At 40.1% G+C, this 18,203-nt stretch overlaps 1 protein-coding gene across 1 annotated transcript in view; it reads right to left on the bottom strand.

The window, feature by feature from the left end:
* cbarpb (CACN subunit beta associated regulatory protein b) overlaps positions 1-18,203 on the bottom strand; it is a 36,627-nt gene that overhangs the window by 5,688 nt on the left and 12,736 nt on the right. Inside the window, exons 4-10 of the mRNA XM_014004524.1 lie at positions 11,724-11,872; positions 8,429-8,487; positions 4,835-4,997; positions 3,405-3,576; positions 3,170-3,322; positions 2,843-3,080; positions 1,296-1,485 (exon numbers count right to left, since the gene is read on the bottom strand). Of these exons, the coding sequence (XP_013859978.1) occupies positions 1,296-1,485; positions 2,843-3,080; positions 3,170-3,322; positions 3,405-3,576; positions 4,835-4,997; positions 8,429-8,487; positions 11,724-11,872 (1,124 nt within the window). The remainder of the gene's footprint in view (positions 1-1,295; positions 1,486-2,842; positions 3,081-3,169; positions 3,323-3,404; positions 3,577-4,834; positions 4,998-8,428; positions 8,488-11,723; positions 11,873-18,203) is intronic.

The raw sequence follows: 18,203 nt of genomic DNA, 5'->3' as shown, positions 1-18,203 counted from the left end.
AGGAAAAACAAAAAATATATATTTTAAAAAACATCTAAAAGCAAATTACGTGTTAAAATATATAATTTCTTAGAACTAAGCTGGAAAAATAAATATGAAGGTCAAAAATTATAGAACACGAGGTAAAGTTCTCGTTTATTAATTGGTGCATTTTAAGTGTATTTATTTATTTATTGGCCCATTATTTATTTTGGCTTTTATTTCTAATTATGTAAGTTTCAGRCCTCCACACTATGCAGTCATTAGAATGTGGTAAAAAAAAGCATCCCCTTCTATCATTCAAGTTGCTCGTCCCTGAACTAGATGTGCTGATTAGGCAGTTTTATACAGTTAGCATCCACTTTTGAAAAAGATTAGATTGTTTTAACTTAAAATTTAAATAAAACAGACCATCATTAGCCAATAGCCTAGCCTTTTATTTATTTCTTCATATGCTCTATCATCACTGATAAGCTATTGATTATAGACACCTGTGGAGCACARTTCCCCCCATGTTAGAAAGTGGGTTTTAGAGGTTTAGCTTCAAAACAAAATGCAATAAAACAAAATCAGCAAGTGTTCTGGAAGCATGTGCTGCTCACAATCTAAATTTGTCTGTGTGAGAGGCTCATCAAATTTCTTTGCACAGGCTGGTTTCCCAGAAGCTGACTTCACATTACACAATAAACATTAGTGTTTACACGGAAACCCCTAATGTATTTATCTAGAATTCAACACAGGAAACTAAATACAGTAGTTGCAAATGAATGGCAGTTTAGGTTTTCAAAATACTAAAACAATGTATAATCTGCTTTGCTATAATTGCCAACTGACCATAAAAATAATATTAATAAGATTTTTGAGGATGTCATGAAAGTATTCAGCTWTGTCAGCAATGGAATGGTTCTGTGGGCTGAATACAGACTCTGAGTCCCAACTCTCCTCACCAATATGGGGGAAAAATGGGGAATTCCCAGCATCCTGCTTGAAACATGAAATTGCTTGAAAAAAATTTCATGTTTACTGGYATTTCTTTACACAAGCAATCAGAGAGTGGTGAAAGAGTATTTTCCCACAAATACGCAACATGGTGTTAAATTACATGTCACAGTGAAACAATTACTCTGAAAAACAAAATCTTTTTGATTGCTTTCAGCTTTTTGTACTTAWAGCGTTAGGTTGTAAGGGTGAGGGAGAACTGAGACTTTTGAAMTGTAGCTTCCTGTAAATCATTAGCCCACCTTCTCTAGCTGCAACAAATGAATGTGAGGCAGTAAAGCAGTGGACGGGATGAATGGCAAGGGAATTAAAAATACCTGCCGAGGGAGGGGGGTGGTGTGGAGGGGGGTGAGAGGAGGCGTGTGGCGGGCTGGCTCGGGTAGTAGGTGATGTCCTGGGTGCGAGCGATGTACTGGATGAGGTCTATGTGGTGCGTGTCYTTGTTGTCCTGGTCCATGCTCTCGCTGGCGGCCCGCTGGCGCTGGAACTGTCTCCTCTTGGGAGAGCCTGGCCCACATCGAACACGAAGAAAGAGCAGTGAGTTTGACAAGTTGTGTGGCAGCAGGAGCAAAGTGACACTTAATTCGATGGAAAGCTCCCACCAACTGGTGGGATTTCTGCGGGGATGMTTCTGCAGTTTCTTTTTGGTCTCTTGATACGAAAAAAAAGAAAAGAGACGCTGAGGACGTGCAGGGAGGAGTGTGTGTTTATGAAGGATGAGTGGAGCAGCAGAGAGGATTAAATCAGGAACCCAAACTGGTTTGGAACGATCAAACTTTGTGTCARGGAGCCATCTGTCTTGTACGTGCGTGCATGTGTGTATGTGTTTATGTATAAAGCTCAGTCAAATGGCAGCTCACAGTTGGTTGCTGTAGCTTCCTGCTAAACCGTTTTCTGTTTGCCATAGAAGCATGTTAACAAACACAAAACAAAAGAAATGGAAAAATACAATAAAAAATGAAAAGTGATGGTACTACTCAAAATTAACATTTTTCAGTTTTATACAATGTTTTATGGCCATTCCCTCATTGCTTTGACTCATTCATGTATGCTTGAGAAATCCTTGAATCTCCTCTGGTAGCCACGTGGAACTGCCAAAAGGCTTGCTGGTACAAAGCACCAACTATTTACCAAAAACTCCTCCCTGGAGTTCAGTCCCCAACTGAGCTCCTGCCCCACAGAGGACCCCTCCCCAACACAGCTCCACCAGACTAGCAAAACCTTTAATCTTAATAATGGTGGATGTTCATGATTTCATTGTAAACATAGCTTCATAATGATCTATATTTAGAGTTTCTTCACAAAAATAGTTTAACGTTAATGTAAATGAATGAGAGGAATACTGGGAGATATATTACTAAGCTGAAATGTCTTGTAAGACARTCTGTACTCGCTCCGGTTCTTCAGAAAACCTACWRTCCGGGTCCGACGGGATCATTTAAGTAAGGTTCAACTGTCTCCTGAGTTGCCATTTTCCAAAACTGTTATTAATATTGCTTTTTTTTAACAACAAAATGCAACACCCCTACGAAAGGTTGTAAACGGCATGAGGCACTGCTGTGCTGAAGTGGAAGTGTCGGAAATGGTAGGAGGTTCTTAAAGAGTCAGAYGTCAATTTCAAGGCATTTAGATAGGCTATGARGCAAAGTCAAATTTATTTTTCATATGTACAGCATTTCCATAATAACTGAAGGTAACAAGTTACTTGAATTGAACTATGTGCCTGGAAAATACATAGTTCCCCCACTTTAATATACCATTTCCATATTATGGCTGAGCTGTTAAGATTTGTTGAGTTTTCTCACTGCATTAGCTCAAATGAATAAAATAATGGCTCTGAAATTTACCCGATACCCTCCATTACCTCTCGTGTCCAGACTGGAGGCTCTCTGGCTGCTGTCCAGCTTCCACTTCTTTATCTTGAAGTAGGGACTGGCTCCCTCCAGACTGGCATGGCGTCGAAGTTTCGTGAGGAACTGCAGCACGGGCTTTGGGCTCCCTGCGCCACTGCCGGCAGGAGCGCCGGTGTTTCCTGCAGTCATCCTGTCTTTCACGCCGGCACTGCTGCCTCTGTCCCAGGGCTTCACTCCCATTATCTCGGTCTGAGCAAAGACGCAGACATGTGGTTATGCAGAAAACCTGCCCGGGGGGCAGTAGAAACCTCTCAGACAGACATTAGTAGCGAACTTACAGAGCTGGAGCTCGTCTCCTTGCTGCTGAGAAGTGCAGGGTTCTCACAGAAGCTGGTGTCCACCATGGAGTTGAGAGCATCCCCGGGGAGGGCAGTACTAGGGTTCACACTCAGGCTTGTCAGTGCTGTTTGTGGCAGGGGGCAYAGCACCGGCTGAAAGGAGACACGCGCATAAAAGTTATCTTAAAAAGCATCAGACGAGCATATGCCGCATGGTTTTTATATCGCTAAAGACCTGYAAGATGGAAAGWGCTGATTTAGCGACAGGGCGTGACGTCAGGTTGATGGTGTTTTCGGCCGAGTCGCATTCGTGGATGGTGACTATCTTGAGCGCAGGAGGTGGGATGTGGAGGTTTGTGAGACGGGCATTCTTCAGGTGGTGAAAATCACCTTCAGTCAGAGTGTACCTGAGGTAAACAAGAAGCCGTGATAGAGTGAGAGTTACATAAGCTGAGAGAACTTATAATATGTTTTAAAGGGTCAATATCTTGTAAAATCAACTTTTTTGAGTTTTATATCATGCTATAATGTTATACTCTCAACAAAAAAAAACATGCCCAAAGCCTTGCTTTGACTCATTCATGCATGTTTGAGAAATCCTGCAGCGTTTTTAGGAAGCCATGCTGAGGAGCAAAACGACAGGTGGGGACCAGAAACGCCTCTGGGTTGTGGCCTTTTGGGACAAGCTCCTCCTCTGGAATGTGTCTCCAAGCCGAGCTTCCTCATCACGGAGCACACCTCCCCACCCCCCACCCCACACACCGCGTCCATGACTCCTGCAGGCTCTTGGCAGTAACAAAGCAAGTGTGAAACTGAAAGTGAAACTGAAACTTTCTGCTGCTCCTAACACTACTTCTCACTCAGTGAAGCTCTTTTCAGATTCAAAATACCTTTGAGGAAATGTATTTTCAGATGCCAAGTAAACTGCATCATAGCGCATGCGCAAACTCTTTTCTACTCCTTAGCATAGGGAGGAGTGAACTCTCACATTAGGCATTTACCAGGAGCATGGTCTGGTAACATCTGTAGCATGAGAGCCTCATGAAAAAGGCATTTAGCTAGAGGAGAGTCTTCAGTTTTCCAAAGCCTTCTTTCAGCTGGTGCTGCCTCAGGGCACCGTGCCGAAACGTGGTTTTCTTGTTCGTTTGTTTTACACTACGTAAATTTCATGAACTTCGTATGCAGTGTACGGGTGATTGCAATTATTTTATGAAGCCAAAAGAAGACACYAAGAACAAACTGTGCCAGCTTGGACAGAGGTGTGTAGTGATGTTACAGCTTCAGTAGCTGTTTTTGTTTTCACACATTTCTGAGATGATTTATCAACCAGTAAAATTTACTGTTATGTGTTATTTGTTTGGCCTGATCACAGCTTCATCAAATTCTGACTGTAGCCTGGAAAAGAATTCCTTTTGACAAAAGTGCATGTCAAAGTGTTGACTTTTCGGGGAAAAAAATGGAACATCAAAAAAAGAGAGGTGGAGACAGCTCTGTGTCCACAGCATTCATAATGCACTGTTTCTTCCTACGATACTAGCCCAGAAGTAAGTTGGACACGGTAAAATATTTACACATCCTTTGATCTCGGAATTGCCGTAAGAAMTTAGCACAAGAACTGAGAACTGAATCTACATTTGGAGATGTGTGCTGAGCTGGCTGTCTGACCTGCGGCCTTTCTCCTGGGTTTTCTTGCCATGATCAAAGAGCGCAGCTTCATTGAAGGAGACACGGCGGCCTGTGGGACCGGTGGACAGGAAGCGCTCCGTCTCTTGGTCGTGAGAGCTCGTCATGGACAGGCAGTCTGACTCATCCACCCTGATAGTGATTTCTACCCAGATATAAGGAGACAGCAGAGATAGGACATGGAAGAAAAAGAAGGTGAAGGAGCACTTTAGAACAACAAAAGCAGCACAATTTTCATAACCTCCAAAGACTAAACCTTGTTTATTTTGACAACCTGTTAGGGGTTTTCTACTGTTAGTCAGAGGAAGTTTTATCCAGTGAATTTTTTCTGTCAAATGTCCAGATGTTCATTGTCCCCACTGGTCCCTTTTCCACTAGTACCTCTACAGCTGGTGGTGGTTATGCTCTGTTAAGCTATTTTCCAGCCACCATTAAGCACAGTAGAAGAAGATCCCGAAAAGATATGCAACACAACAATGGAGGACATGGTAGCATTGTTACTGCAAATGGCGGATTGGGTTGTTGTGAGAGTAGRTCTTGTGATGCAACCAGTGACTCCACCCACTAACCAATCAGTGATCAACAGTCTTCTGATATTGGTTTTTCAGGACAGCAGTGTACACTTGGAAGCACAGTGAAGTCAGGTCTAAAAAAGGGGCTGGTTCCCAGAATCCTTGCTAATGGAAAAGCTTTGGAACTGTGGAGAGCCAAGTCGAACCATCCTGTAGAGGCGCTAGTGGAAAAGGGTCACAATACGTTGGTTTTGGGAAAAAAAAATACTATAAAGATTATCACAGAAAAAGCACATAAGATTTTTTTTTATCACAAAGTGTTATCATATATCATACACATAAGCATATTGTATGTGATTAAAAATACTCCTTGAGATTTTTATCCCAAATTGCTAAACACACTCCCATCAGATGCAGCGCTCCCTTTGTGGAGGAAGTCCTCTCTATAGATCTACATTCAGCTTACAAAGTCCTGGGACAGGTTTTTGAGGCTTGTCTGTCCTTTATAAGGTGATGTACTAGATCAGAGGTCCACAACCTTTATGATCAAAAGAGCCATTTGTGCTCCGTCTCACTAATAAAATGTGTCCAGAGCCGCAAAACAAGCTACAACTGTGATTATCAACTGGTGGTCCATGGGCCTTTTCGAGGCCTTTTGGGAAACCTTTATGGTCAGTGGAGGTGACATTATAAAACTAAAAAAATGTTATTATAATTATTTAAGTTATTATTATACACATCAGGACAAATAAAAAGACCATATTCATGTACTCAAGAAAAATACTGTATTTAGTTTATACTGAATTTTTTAAAAACTAGTACAACTGAATTATTCAGGCATATTTTTTCTAATTCTTCTTATTATGTAGACTTTAAAATTTTTAAAGGTAATTCTGATGGATTTAAGAGAAAGATCATAGAAATACATTGGAATATTTAAGTAAGCAACAGGCTAGCATGAGCTAACATGTTTTACTTTTTGTATTAGTATTTTTGTATTGATCACATATTTGCATATAAATTGATTTCTGTTGTGGGTATAAAATCAAAAAAAATTATTATGTTATGTTCGGCCACATTTTCAAAGAGCCACTGTAGAGGCACCAAAGAGCCACATGTGGCCCCAGAGCCACAGATTGCAGAGCCCTGTACTAGATGAACACTGTTAGATTCTGTTAAGAACTGGTCAAAGAAATTCATTCAGCAATGTAGTAGCTGTTTAATATTGATCAACTGAATGAAAATATTTGTAAAAAATAAAGTGTGGAAGGTCAAAATAAGGAATGTTTGAGCAACTCTGAGGTGTCACAAATGTCATACCAAAATCGAAAAAAAAAGTGTGAGCTTTTGTCTTACGAGCAATTGTCCATACACCATCTAACAGTTGATTCAGGCAATGTTGCAGTTTTATTACTTCTAGATTTGAGCTCTGCATTTGACACTGTAGATCATCAGATTCTCTTACATAGATTAAAACATTGTGTTGGCCTGCGAGGCTCAGTATTCGAGTGGTTCAAATCTTACTTAGACAACAGAACCTTTTCTGTTCATCTGGACCAATCATGTTCTGGGGCTAAACCTTTAAAGTATGGTGGCCCCCAAGGGTCAATTTTAGGGCCCATTTTGTTTATCTTGTATTTACTGCCTCTTGGTCAGATTTTCCAAAAATTAAATGGTTCCTTTCATTGCTTTGCAGATGACATCCAGATTTATTTGCCCCTTAAATTGCAAAATGGTACAAATGATTCTCTTCAGCTGTTGCTAAACTGTTTAGCTGAAGTTAAATTATGGATGGAAAAAAACGTTCTTCACCTTGATGAAAGCAAAACTCAGGTTCTACTATTTGGTCAAAAACTTCAGACTACAAATCCAGATCAGATTCTTGGTTCCTTGGCTCGGTCTTATCAGACCTCTGCTAGGAATCTTGGTTTTACTTTTGACAACTCTTTAAAGCTAGATAAACAAGTTAGCTCTGTCGTCAAATCCAGTTTTTACCACCTTCGGCTTTTAGCAAAAGTTAAATCTTACTTCTGTTTTAAGGACTTTGAAGGACTCATCCATGCATTCATAACAACTCGTCTGGATTACTGCAACTCTTTGTATAGAGGGATGGATAAATCGCAGATTCAGCGACTTCAAATGATCCAGAATGCAGCAGCACGGCTTCTCACAGGAACCAGGAAGCATGACCATATAAGGCCAATTCTGGCATCTTTATACTGGCTACCCGTCTTTTATCGAATAGATTTTAAGATTCTTTTGTTAACTTTTAAAGTTTTAAATGGGTTAGCCCCCCCCCATCTTCGGGACCTTTTACATTTCCAGTCTGTGTCCAGAACCCTGCGATCAAATAATCAGTTATTACTTACAGTTCCTCGAACTCGACTTAAGAGGAAAGGAGATCGAGCTTTTTCTGTTGCTGCTCCTGTTTTATGGAATAATTTACCTTTCCAGATTAGATCTGCCCACAGCCTGGATCATTTTAAATCGCTTCTTAAAACTCATTTTTATTCTTTGGCATTTAATTGATGTATTGTTTTTGCTCTGTTTTGTCATTTGTGTTGTTCTTGCACAGCACTTTGGTACAGCTTTATGCATGTTGTAAAGTGCTATATAAATAAATTTGYCATTGACATTGACGTTGACATCTACAACAGGTAAGATAATAATTGTTCATCACCTTGCCAAAGAACCTGCATCAAATGATTTGAGCTATACCTTTTAAGGATGTAGATTTTTCCATTTGGCTTTGCTCTACATTTAACTAAAGGCCATTCAAATATGCTTGTTTCAAATGGGTCTTTTTCTCCATGTCATGTAAGTCTTTCCTCTGTTTCTGTCAGGAATGTAATAAAGTGTGAAAATATGTGGCCAAAATAGTTCACTGCAGATCTTAGGCTCGTGTCAAAATACCACAACTTAAACAGCTTCAGCTGAGATAACACCATGTATTGTTAGTTCTAGACAAAACATCCCATCTGTTAGTCCGAACCCTCTCCTTCCTTGTCCCCTACCCACTTACTGCTCCTTTTGCCTCTCCCTTATTCGCCCGGTTTCCTCTTACCATGGGTGGGCTGAGACTCCTCCATGTACGTGGTGGTTTTCTCGGGGTCATCGCTGGTCCTGGGGCACACAGTAACACTGATTAATGCTGTGAAGTCTGCCTCTCAGCTGATGTTTTAGGGGCTGACGACGCAGTCTGTACATTATAGGATTAAACACACACACATACATCTTCCAGGTCTTAGTTAAAATAAACMAGAAGGATTTAACATTAATGTGACAGAGCATATATTACACATTCAGACTCKTTTCTTTCCATTTGAYCATCTTTATTAGCTACCTCTTAAATAATCCCATMCAGACGGCTTGCTTGATGAGACAGAATAAAGGAAGGGAAAGCTCTTCCCAGCTGTTTCTCTCCATTTTATTTCTTTGTGAGCTGATTGTCTGTGTGTGTGTGTGTGTGAGTGTGTGCCTGCGTGGGTGTGAAGTGGCTGGAGAGACATCTCCATCCACCCAGATCTGTGCTTTTCCTTGCCTTTCATTTCCTCCCAGGCTCCTGTTTCAACACACACAATTGTTGAGTGCGTGCATGTGTGTGTGTGTGTGCGCGCYCGCGCGTGCGTGCGTGTGCTGGTTGGGTTGAGACGCAACATTAATCAGCGCCGATGGCTGCTATGAAATCTCATTACACTCAGCAATTGTACCAGTCGACCCGATTCTCCTTTTTCATGCCTCAGCTTCGGCGCTCTCTGTTTATCGGCACCCTCGTGTGTTTGAGCGGCGGCGCATGTGAGGGACACGAGTGGCTCGGAGGGTTAGCTGTTTTAGCGTGAATAAACACAGATGATTCACAAATAAATGGTCGTGAGAGCTGAAAGGTGTTGTCATAACAGCCCCGCGGGCAGTCCTGACATCCAAACAGCAGCCGTGTCGCGTGAGGWAGTGTTGCCATGTTTCACTTTTCTTACACATATTTATTTATTTATTTGATATACTTACAATCCAGCTTGTTTCCAGATTCTGGATAATAGTCATTCTGATTTTGTGTGAGCTTCATTTGCAATTGCAATGAGCTTCATTCATTATACATATTCCATATAAATACCAGTCTTTTCTCTCTCTCTCTCTCCCTCTCTCTCCCTCTCTCTCTCCCTCTCTCGAGCAGCTCAGCAGCAGCAGCCTCCACTCAACACAATTTAAGCACTCTTGTAAAAACACCACCTGTGCATCTGGCTCTACAGTACACACTAATATTCCGTTGGACTGCCTTTAGCTTTGATTACAGCACACGTTTATACAAGGTTTATTTTCATTCAGTGTTGAATTAATTTTTCACCAAGATCTTGCATTGACGATGGTAGAGTCTGACCTTCTCCTGCACATCCCAAAGYTTCTCAGTGGACTCTGTGGAGCCAATCCATGTGTGAAAATGATGTCTCATGCTCCCTGAACCACTCTTTCACAATTCCAGCCCCATGAATCCTGACATTGTCTTCTTGGAACATGTCTGTGCCATCAGGGAAGAAACAATCCATTGATGGAATAACCTGATCATTCAGTATATTCAGGTAGGCAGCTGACCTCATTCTTTGAGCACAAAGTGTTGCTGAACCTAGACCTGACCAYCTGCAGCCCCCACAGGTTTGTYCAGTAGGCACTGTGCATCACATCACCTGCCTCTCTTCTTACCCTGATGCTCCCATCACTCTGAACAGGATCTGGACTCATCAGACCACATGACCTTCCATTGCTCCATGGTCCAATCTTCATGCTCCCCAGCAAACTGAAGCCTTGTTTTCCAGTMAGCCTCACTGATTAGTGGCTTTCTTAAGGCTACAGCTGTTCAGTCCTAAACCCTTGAGTTCCCTTTGCATTGTTCCTGTGGAAATGCTCTTAATGTCCCTGTTAAACAGAGCCCTGAGGTCTACTGTTGTTTGTCTTTGATTGGATTTCACCAAATGTTTCAGTGATCGCCAATCATGATCATTCAGGACTTTTTTTTTCAACTACATTTCTTCCTGGAAGACGATGGTCCCCACTATACTTCCAGTTTTTAATAATGCGTTGGACAGTTCTTAACCCAGTTTTTGTAGTTTTTGCAACCTCCTTAGATGTTTTCTCTGTTTGATGTGTGCCAATGWTTTGACTCTTCTCAGACTGACATCTTTACCATGATCACAGGATGTTTCTTTCAACATGGTTGTTTAAGGAGTGAGAACAGACTTATTGCACCAGCTGGGGTTAAATAACTTATTGTTATAACTTGTCATATATTGTGACTTCACTATTGCTAAGGAAATAGTAAACATATTTATTCACAAACTGATTCTACTCATTGTTTACATCTTCTAATGTCAGAAAAATAACTTCTTATCGCTGGCATGTTGACTATTACTATTACTACTGTTATTACTACTACTATATGACAACAGCTGTCATATTATGTGACCCTGTACTAATTTAATAACAGTCACCATGTCAGTGATCAAAAGTTGTTTTTCTGATGTTAGAGGATGTAAACAATGAGTAGAATCAGTRTATGAATACATATTTTTACTATTTACCAAGCTACAGTGAAGTCACAATACAGTAAATGACAACAGCTGTCACATTCTGTGACCATGTATAACAGTCAACAGTTGTTTTTTTTTTTCATTTTTTCATATGTCTTCAGCCTCTGGCTTACACTTTTGGCGTATCGTATTTTTCTTTGTGGCCAGGTTCGACCAAGTTCTCTTGTAGAAACGCAACAGCACCCCCTCTGGTCACAATATACGTCGGTCACAAAATATGGTATAACAACGGCGTTGATAAAATGTCCATGTGACAATATTTTTTTAATTTATAAAAACTAAACAGTCTACAGTATTTTTACGGTCTTTGTTTTACAGGTGAAGTAAATTTTTATCAAATAATGTCTAATGATACAACTAGCCGGGGTTCTCCAAGTTCACCAGAGTTTTCAAGAGTGCYGAATTTAGTCTTTTATTGTGTTGGATTAAATCGAAGGAGATTTAGGGAATCAACATCATAAAATATAATGAAAATCAATACACGCTCCTGCAGCKTCCAAATCAGCTGTGTTCAGTTAACTCTTGCTGAAGAACAAGGCCAACAAAAAAGAGAGCACTGCGGGCTTTATAGGGTCATCATCTATTACAGTGCCCCTGTTATTAGATTATACAGCTGCTGCTTTTATTACGTCCTCTCCTTTTATCAACACTGACTGTTGGTCTCACATCTTTTCCCAAGCTCATAACTCTAGACCAGGGCTGCAAACAAACTGATTAAAAAAACACACACACACAACAAAATCAAAGGAGCTAAATCTACTCCTTAAAAAAATCTTTCACCTGGGACAGAATCGCCCTCCTTGACAGCAGCGACGACAAGTGATGAGGAAGACCGCGATGGAGATCAGCGTTCCTACCAGAAAGACGGACAGGATCACCAGCAGGAGGATGWAGCCATTTTGCTGCTCCTCAACCTCGAGTGGGATCTCCTGAGGCGACAAATGTACCAGGAAATAGTTATCAGTGATTTACAAACTATCAGCTGACACCTGTTAAAGAAAWGTAAAAATAGCTAGCGTTTATTTATTGCAGCTGCCTAGTCAGCTTGTTAGAAAGTAATACATATTTTATTCATCCACTTATCAGAGTATTTAAAGTGGAGCTAAATAAATAGTTTTTAAAAAGGAAATTAACTAGACATTAATAAAAGATACAGTCTGCAGTTAGTTAAAGAAATACAAAAGTAGTTAGCTAGTGTTTCTTTAATTATTTACAGGAAGCCAACTTTTATCAAAAAGTTATTTAACTAGCTCCACCTTAAATGGTCTGATAATGACAGTGTTAAACTTCTGGTTTGAGAAAAATAAAAAAGATTAAACGTTTTCACGTCTTTGGAGTATAAAATGAAAATAGAAGAACTATCAACTGATGGTTTTGGTTTTCAATATATGGCAAAATGTACACCCATTAAAATTACATTTTTGTTTATCACTTTGAAAAAGATACGTCAGGATCAGTGTTTTTTGGTTTACTGTTGGGTTTATTTCCATTTAGTTAGCATTTTTCTGTTCTGTTGTTTTTTGTTTCCTCTGTATCTCTTCTCAACAGTCATCTCCTGCACTCTCACCTGTCCCCAGTTGTTGTCCTTCCTGGTGTTTCCTCTCCATTCATCAGCCCCTGTTTGTATTATCCTTCTGTTTTCATTCAGTCTTCAGTCAAGTATTGTGCATGCCAAGTCAGGTTCTCCTCATCCAGTTTTTATGTTTATTTTACAAAAACATAAAAATGGTCTGAAGTAGAATTCGGTACTCTCTGGAATGAATCCCTTTAACAAGTGTAACAGTGTGTGCACTATTTCTGTTGCCAGCAGAGCCTGTTTTTTGTATTTATTTTTTTTAATTCAGCCTTACCGAAAAAAACCTTCTTGCTCAGTGAAATTGTTGGGCTCTTTTCCATTCATGGTTATGTTTTGAACGTTCTGTCTACAGATTGTTGGATAACTGTGGTCCTGACAAATGAAGTAAACCACCTGAGGTGTGTTTAGGATTATTGTTCTCCTGTAGAAGCTCTCCTCTTAGCATCTTCTGTTTTTTTTACTTTGGTTGGTTGATTTGTTTCCCCAGAGTTTACAGGTTGTTTCATTTAATCAATTCATCCATTTAAGGGTGAGTCAGTATTTGATTCACTGACTGCCAACACAGACTCAGTGACTCACCTCTGTGCTMAACAGGTGGTATTTTTATTTCCTGTTGCTATAATAGGCATGTGATCATGTAATTGATTGTGAATGTGCTTATCTGTTCCTTTTCACGAACCACTTTGACYGAAATTTTGCYACTAATTAACTGAATTTTAGTCTTATATCTTGTACTTTGTGATGAGTTTAATCATTTATTTTAACAGTTGGAGAATCAACAAGTCTCTTGGAAGGAGTATTTTTTATCACTTCCCCCACACTAAGACGCTGGCTAACATCTGGATTCCAGTGATGGGACTAGCTGAGTTTGATCGGGAAAAGGAGCAACCATGTCCTTAATGTCTGCTCCAAATATTAAAGACCAACACAGGACCACCATTATTCTATCTCTGCACCTTCTGACCCTAAACAGTTACAGTTAAAACTTATTATGTTTTTACTGTGCTGCTAGCTTTATTCGTAGCCTCATACAGCGCTCTGCTACAGTCACACATACGGTGAACATTGTTACTAACACAAATTTTAAACATCACCATTAAATTTCTTTAAAGGGATCCATGATTAGTTGTTACATTAGACTTTATTTGATCAACATTTATTTTAACTGTAAAATAAAGACTGTAAAAATACTGTAGGCTGTTTAGTTTTGATAATTTTTAAAAATATATTTTAACATAGACAGCGCCATTTTATTTACATGCAAAGCATTCTGGGTGAACGATGACGTGGATAGGTCCTCAGTGTGAGCGAGCTATATCCACCCTGAAGGTTAATCTTGGACAATATCTGATGATCGACTCTTTTAAATGAAACCAGAGAGCGTTGACAGAGAGGAGAAGGTAGAAATGAATCAGACTGTAACTGAAAATATAGATGGAGGACAACAGAGCTGCTTCATGGAAGAAGAACCTCAGCTTAGCCTGTTAGCTTTAGCGTTAGTGCCGACGCTATATTGCCTTATATGTACTAGCTCAGAGCTAGTGCGACAAACAAGCTAAACTGAGGTCCTCCATCCATATTTTCAGTATCAGGCTGAGTCATTTTTGTGTTCCCCTCTCTGTCATGTGGCTGGAGGGCCTCAGTGACGAGAGGAGAATGTGTAGCGCTGAGCTAATACATATACTATATGGTGATAGTGTTGGGGCTAATGCTAAAACTAACAGGCTAAGCTGAGGTTCTTCTTCCATGAAGCAGCTCTGTTGTCCTCCATCCATATTTTCAGTTACAGGCTGAGTCATTTCTACCTTCTCCTCTCTGTCAACGCTCTCTGGTTTCATTTAAAAAAGTTGATCGTCAGATATTGTCCAAGATTAACCATCAGTGTGGATATAGCTCACTAGCAGCCTCGCACCGATGACCTATCCACGTCAATATTTACCCAGAATGCTTTGCGTGTAAATAAAATGGTCCCATCCGTGTAATATATTTTTTAACTTTTAGGTTAAAAATGATAAAAACTAAACATCCTACAGTATTTTTACAGTCTTTATTTTACAGTTAAAGTATTTTTTTATCAAATAAAGTCTAATGTTACAACTAATCATGGATCCCTTTAAACATTGCAGAAGCGGTGGCTTGAGTGATAAATATAAACAAACACACACAATAGATGCGGCAAGCTAAGCTAGAAGATGTGTGTCAAAGACCTCGACCCTCCATCACCTACACTTTCCAGAATTTCCCGTTACCCAGATTTGTCAAAATTCACCGTCTTTTTTTGTTATGACTTTACCTCTGAATCTCTATGCTGATTGTACGATAATTTGAGAGAGCAGTAGATAATGTATGACGTCACAATTGGAGCCTGCTGAAGGTAATTTTGTAACTGATTAATTGAATATTAGATGTAGTATTGTATTTTTTACTTTCTGATCATTGCAGCTTTAAGGCCATAACAGAATAAGAGTTGGTGTGTGTCTTATCATGTGTTCTTTCTTTAGTCTAAACAACATGGGTTACGTTCTGATGTCTGACGTAAAAGGTAACARCTCRAGGGATGTAACTAGGAAGAGATGAACATCATAAGGTCAATTCATTATTGTAAGTTGTCAGTGTGTTGCAGAGTCTGCTCAGAGCAGAGCTCCTGTGTTTTGTTTTGGTTCAGTCCAAGGTCTTAACGCTGAGGCCTGTGTTGCTGAGTGCTGTTTGAACCTGAGTGGAGTCAGAAGACTGAAAATGTTTATTCGGACAAACCAGTTTGAATAACAAACATTTTTCTACAATTTGGTGACCCCGACGTGATGGATAATCTTGAATAAGTAGAGAACATTAGATTTTATTTTTGGCTGTTGAAGAACCTGAGAAGATTTTGAAACATCATCTGCTGAGAGTGAYMAAAAGCTTCAAGATSCCTCCTTWCTTTTCCAAAGAGGATTTCTGCCAGCTTCTCCAAAAGGTGACGGTGTTGGAGCACAAGATTCATCATCTGAAGAGATGAATGCTTTGGAGAACTCAACATGTGTTAAAATGGGTGAGAAGGCTGAGAMGAGAGATCAACTGGACCAGGAGATGGAAGGTGCTTCTGAGGGTAAAYCTGTATGGAACTCTGTGCCAGACCAAAAAATCTCTCAGGACGGATTCAGCTCTTAGATGACAACAAATGGCCAGAGTTGCAGAGAAATGCTTTTTCTCCACCAGCAAGGAGAAGAAAGCAGCGACAGGCTGTAATCAAAGCAACTGATAACGGCCAGAGAAATGAAGACGAAGCAGTCTTTCTTCAAAACAGATTCACACCACTGGAAGAAACTGAGTCTGAACAAAATTCATTTTCTGATCTTAGAGAGGGACCAGATCCAGATCCAGCTCAAAGCCAAAGCAAGTCCAAAGAGAGACTTTCAAGAATCAAGAAATGCTGATCATCACAGATAAAATGGTGAATGAGATCAGATGCTTCTGGAAAAAGAAAAAAGTCAAAGTTCTGCATTTTGCTGACAAAGTGTCTGACCTCACAGAGAAGATTCTGGAAATCTCAGCAGAGTTTCCAGCTCTGAAGACGCTCATCATTCGTACAGGAAGTGATGAAGTTATGAACTGACAGTCAGAAATACTGAAGAAGGATTTTYTTCAGTTGCTGAATGCAGTTAAGAATCTCAGCATGGATGTGTTGATGAGTGGACCCATCCCTACAGCAAGAGGAGGAGCGGAGAGGTTCAGCAGACTGTTTGCTCTTAATGGATTTTTGGAAAAGTCCTGTGCTGACCACTCTGTGAGATATGTGGATAATTTTGATCTCTTTTGGGAGAGACAACATCTGTTCAAGTCTGATGAAATGACTCTGAATAGAGCTGGAGCAGAGCTGTTAGCTTCAAACATGAAGTATTTCCTGAACCAAGTTCCGGCTGGAACCAAACAGGAGAGTGATCAGCTGACGTCTGAAGCTCAAGGACAACAGCAGCAAACTGAGACACCGATGGAAAACAAAGTGCAAGTGGCTGATAAGAAGACTGCTGCAGAACCAGAACCGGAACCACAGAGAGAGGAGTTACTTCAAGCTGCTGAACCGGAAGAACAACTGGTTTCATCAGCATCACAGAGGAACCAGAAAATGTGTTCCCCRGACCCACAACTGAAGAACAACTGATCATTTCTTCTTCTCCACCAGAGGAATCAAAACCATCAACTAAGAATGAAGATGTAAGACCTACTTCCAGAAGAAGACCACAGGTTGGAGATGACATTGAGGACCCTSTATAATGAGAAAAGTATTGCTTCCAAATGTGTGCAAATCTGAAGCTTCAATGGGAGAGGCTACCGTCTGGATGGAGAGATTGTCRGATAGAAATGTGGATAGAGGAGATAATGCTCAAACACCATTATGATGAATATTTTTAAGTCTGGGAGGATTAAAAGTTTTTATTTCTGGGGTTGGGAAATGTTTAGAAATATCCTGATGTGACAATGGATGTTATAACTTATCTTTATAAAGTTTTCATAAAATTTCCTTATACTTTTGACATATTTTATGTACCGGTATGTCAAAGAGAYGGATTGAAGGGAATTTTGTAACTGATTAACTGAATATTAGATGCAGTATTGTATTTTATACTTTCTGATCATTGCAGCTTTAAGGCCATAACAGACAAAGAGTTGGTGTGTGTCTTATCATGTGTTCTTTCTTTAGTCTAAACAAAAATGGGTTATGTTCTGATGTCTGATGTAAAAGTTAACACGTCTAAGGGTGGAACCAGGAAGAGATGTACATTATAAGGTCAATTCATTATTATAGTAGAAAGAAGTTGTCAGTGTGTTGCAGAGTGTCTGCTCAGAGCAGAGCTCCTCTGTTTTTCTTTGGTTCAGTTCAAGGTCTTACACTGAGGCCTGTGCCGCTGAGTGCTGTATGAACCTGATTGGAGTCAGAAGATTGAGAATAAGGTTTCAACAAGAAATCCAGCAGATTCCTGTTTATTCAGACATACCATTTTGAACAACGCATATTTTTACTACACCGCCATTGAGATTGTACAAAACAAAACTAAAAATTTCAATCTTGCTTTAATCTTCGAAGTCTTTAATCTTGCTTAAAATTAAGAAAATTGTTCTATTTTTGAATATTATGCCATATATACAGAGATGGATATGTAGATTATTGTGTAATAACAGTGATAAGTCAAAGCTTCCATCATGCACTGGAAACTCTCAGTGATGAATAATGCTCCACCTTCATGAGCTGATAGACTCTTCCACCTACAACCAAAGTGATAAAAAGGTGCACGTTCTCTGCTCTGCCACAAAGACAAGTCTGACGCCACGACGAGGGAGCAGAGTTCCAACCTTTTTACTTTCCCAGCAGCACAGTGCCGCTTACAAGATTGATTCGGGCCCACCAGTTGGTTGGCCTGCAAAAAGCAAATCTATAAATACAACCGTGTGATTAATCAATAAATGCCTGGGCTATTAACCTGTCTYTGGTGCACAGTACCTTAGAAATAGAAAGCTCTCACAAAAAGGACAGTAGTTGAGTGGATTAACCACACTCAAGCGGRGCAGGTGGCACTTACAGTTTGCAGATTCTTACACAGCAGTTTTCTGTTACTTTTAGAAACATTGGGCCTCATGCAAGAACCGTTCGTACGCACAGATTTGTTCTTAAGTTGTGCGTACGAGTGATTTAGGAGAATTTGTGG

Source organism: Austrofundulus limnaeus, unplaced genomic scaffold (assembly GCF_001266775.1).
Source record: "Austrofundulus limnaeus strain Quisiro unplaced genomic scaffold, Austrofundulus_limnaeus-1.0 Scaffold25, whole genome shotgun sequence".
Lineage (NCBI taxonomy): Eukaryota > Metazoa > Chordata > Actinopteri > Cyprinodontiformes > Rivulidae > Austrofundulus > Austrofundulus limnaeus.
Note: the sequence above shows the minus strand (reverse complement) of the source record. Positions and strands in the feature narration are given on the sequence as shown.